The sequence below is a fragment of the Buceros rhinoceros genome, unplaced genomic scaffold (genome assembly GCF_000710305.1).
Source record: "Buceros rhinoceros silvestris isolate BGI_N320 unplaced genomic scaffold, ASM71030v1 scaffold1664, whole genome shotgun sequence".
Taxonomy (NCBI): domain Eukaryota; kingdom Metazoa; phylum Chordata; class Aves; order Bucerotiformes; family Bucerotidae; genus Buceros; species Buceros rhinoceros.
The window spans coordinates 19,539-23,285 of record NW_010407461.1 but is presented as its reverse complement, the minus strand read 5'-3'; the positions used below and the strand labels follow the sequence as shown (position 1 = coordinate 23,285).

Genomic DNA, 3,747 nt, shown 5'->3' with positions numbered 1-3,747 from the left:
CATTCCTGCGCCCAGAAAAAAAGTCGTTATAGATGTGTAAGACTAGTGCTGCAGGAAAGCAGGCCTTCACGCACAGCCCGGGCTGGAGCGGTGCCTGGCTCGGTGTCTGTTTCCTATTAATTTCAGAGAATCCCATAAACTGCAGAAATTCGGTGCTTGCTGCCAGCGTGGTTCACTATTTATCGGAGAAGGCGCTGGAGGAAGTCCCTCATCTGAGCACCCCTGTGCAGGAGGTGGGTAATGGGGGCTGGAGTTTGGGGCTCTCTTCGTAAGGGGCACATCCAAGCCCTGGAGGTAACCTCTGACCACATGGGCCAGCAAGGGGAGGTGGAGGGAGGGAGCCCTGTACTGGTGATGAGCTCTGGTGGGACCTGGGAGTGGTTTGTCCCACCAGGATGGGGGAACACCCAATGATTTGCTGCTGTGAACTCATCATCACCCCAAAACATGGACTCCTCCAGGAAATGCATGAGGAGGGGGGTGCATCAAGGCCATGGCTGGTGGGGCCCTGGAGACAGCATAACCTTCTTCAAGCCAAGAGGCTTCCTCAGATACAAGGATTATTCTACACCAGTATAAGGATGATAGCTAGAAGCAATGCACTGCATGGCAAAGATCTGCTGACCTTTTGGCATGCTGTCCAACCCATCACCACCCAAAACCAAAAGCAGAAGTGTTTCATCTCCCGAGGCAAGAGGGCTTGAGATGCAGAGCAGCTTTGAGGGAGGGTCACCAAGCTTGTGAGAGTTGATGCTCTACTACTGTGGTGTGGTCGTGGCTCTCCCCTGAAGACAGGGGCAGTGCTGGAGGTTGGAAAGCATGGAAGAAAGGCTTCATCCTCAGTGCTGCATCTCCAGAGAGCTCCTTGCTGGAGCTGTGACGGTCTGTTAACACATCTCAGTGCTGACCCAGCACAGCAGCTATTAACATCTCTGTCTCAGGGGTGGAAACATGATGCAGGAGCCCATCAACCTCTTCCCTCCAGAAGGAACTCATCCCCCAGGGATTTACAATTCTGGTATCAGAGCTTGGTCCTCTACTGAAGCCCACTTCAACCAGCCCAGGCTCCTTGAGATAATCTGGTTGTGTAACGAGAGCTTGGCACCAGCCAGGAGAAAAACCCACTTTCCTCTGCTCCAGGGAGGGAAAGGAAACTGCAATCCCCAGAGCACATTGTGGGTTTTGGTTGGCGGACCTCAGCGTTTGATGGGCTGCCAGGAACATCCTGGCGCCGACATCTATCTCCCTTGCGTTAGCACCCGTCCCTGCAGTGCTCACGCCTCTGCAAGGCTTGTGCCAGTGATGTATCTGGGACTTAGTTTGACCTCCTGCAGCATCAGACCATGCATTTTCACTCTGTAGATAAAAGTTCTGCGCCTCCACAACATGATACTGCAACTCTGCAGGACAGAGTCACCTCCCAAACTCCCAAGAGACAGCGTTGGAAAAGGACAAAATGCTGGTTTCTTTAGTCTTGCAGCACATGGGGCTCTGTGCCCCGCTGGAAGCCTTGCTGGGAGGATGGAGACTTGTCTCAGCCACATCAGGCCAGAAACCCTGGGCTTTCAGTTGGATGGGATGAGACAATGGAGATAGATAGCACCCAGCAGTGTTCATCAAGACTACACAGCATTGCATAAATATCATCTCACCGGCCATGTGGCCTGGAAATCCACCTCCAGCAGCTAACAGGCCCCAGGATGTCAGCTTGTGCCCAGACTGGAGAGATTGGGAGAGTGGTGGGATGAAGACAGCCATCTGTGGCTGATCACAGCAGTGATGGCAAAGAGGACCAGACGGGTGCTAATCCTGCAGGAGACCTTCTTGCCTTGGGCTGCAGGTCTGGGAGCTCCACGCAAGCTCCCTCACTACAGAAGGAGGCCACTGATAGCATCTCATCTCCTGCATCTCCTTTCTACCTGGACCTAAAGCTTCCTGGGACTGCACAGGGAGGCTGCGAGGTGAGTGGTGTGTCCCTAGGAAAGGTCCTTCTCCTAAAGACACCACAAAGTGGAGAAGGGATGGAAGATGTCCTCCTGCCCCCAGACTACAAGGGGCTTTCTGGTGACATGCAAGATACAGAAGCTCTGCCCAGGTTGGTGTCCCTTCCTTGGGCTGGGCTATTCCTGCCTCCCTCCCTGCCCACAAAGCATTTTGAGGCAGAAAGAGCAAATTTTGGGATCATCCATCCTGTCTTAGGAACTTCTTTTAAAACATCTCCTGGGACAGATCTGTCCTACTAAATAGGTGTGTGGCCACTTCCTACGCCCACAGCTTCTCCCTGCTCTTAGCTGGGGTGTGGTGAGATGCTGCAAAACCACAGCAAGCCAGAAAAGGTCACCAGGAAACAAACATAAGGCTATTCCTACAACCCCGCCAGAGCCAAGCGTGGGAGGACAGGCCAGCAGCTCCTCACGGGCTCTGGTGAGTGCTGAACCTCATAGCATGGCAGGAGCATCACAAACCCAACTGGTCTGGCCTTCTTCCTCCAGTCCCTGGACTCTCCCTACCACAGTACTTTGGTGAAAAGGTCTCAGGTGCACACTCCTAGATCAGCAAGATTTCCTCTCCCCCCAGGAGCTCCACAGAGGTCCTAAGCCAGGACACTCACCACTCTCACACCCATGACACCCACCACTCCCACACCCATGACACCCACCACCCCCACACCCATGACCCGTGTCTCTGCCCCTCATGCCAGTGGTCTCCAGACCCAGTTTGCTGCTCAACAAGCCCAGCCAGACCTCATGACCTGCATGCCCAGAGCCTGGTCCTTACCTTTGAATCCCCTCATCCCCACTGGACCTGGAGGGCCAAGATCTCCTTGGTCCCCTTTCAAGCCACGTGGTCCTGGCAGTCCTCTCTCCCCAGGCAGCCCTGGAACAAGGACAAAGAGGCAAAATGACCCTGTGGCAGCAGAGACCCACACAAACCAGATGTCCACACACATCCTGTCTCTCAGAGACATGCCAATCAGTCTCTGGTTCATTGCCAGTAGTTGAGGACCATCAGGAGACACCTGAGGGTCAACCTCATCCTCCCTTTCTGCACCTGTCCCTGGATATAGGGTGGATTTAACCCCGAGATGGGCTGGAACCTACGCATGTCTGAGCACCTTAAGGCTCAGATTAAGGTAACCGGGCTCCAAAGCTGGTGATGAAGGAGGAAGAGTGAGGAACCAGGGTGGAGCAGAGACCCCAAGGAGACATGCTGTGCCCACACATGAGCTGCAGGTCCCTTGCATCCATGCAAGCTGACCACTTGAGTTTGCTATTTATGGGAGACAGGTTAGGATCTGAGCTCCCTGGAACCACTGGGAAATGGGAAATGGGGGCTTTAGTCTGACAGCTTGGGCTCCCTTTGCAGGGGACACATCCAAGCCCAAGAGGTGACCTCCATCCTCGCAGGCCAGCAAGAGGAGGTGGAGTGACCTCTGTGATGGTGAAGGGGTGGTCCCACCAGCTCAACCTAGCAGGAACTCAGCCCACATCTGAGCTTGGGTCAGATCTGAAGCTCCTGGAGAAGCCCTTCAGACAGAGCTCCTCCAGCACCTGAGCTTAGCCTCCAGCCTGGCATGATGCTGCTGGAGTCCCTGCCCTGGGCTGGGCTTTTCCAAACTTACTATTTTCACAGAATCACAGAATCATCAGGTTGGAAGAGACCTTTAAGGTCATTTTCCTCGGGATTAAGAGGAAAAAAGCTGCCAGGAGGAATTTGGGCACCAACTCCAGCGGCCATGGTTTGGGG

General features: G+C 54.2%; 1 protein-coding gene across 1 annotated transcript in view; it reads right to left on the bottom strand.

The window, feature by feature from the left end:
• Positions 1-3,747, bottom strand: part of SCARA5 (scavenger receptor class A, member 5) — a 33,994-nt gene that overhangs the window by 11,678 nt on the left and 18,569 nt on the right. Inside the window, exon 5 of the mRNA XM_010134460.1 lies at positions 2,779-2,877. Within this exon, the coding sequence (XP_010132762.1) occupies positions 2,779-2,877 (99 nt within the window). The remainder of the gene's footprint in view (positions 1-2,778; positions 2,878-3,747) is intronic.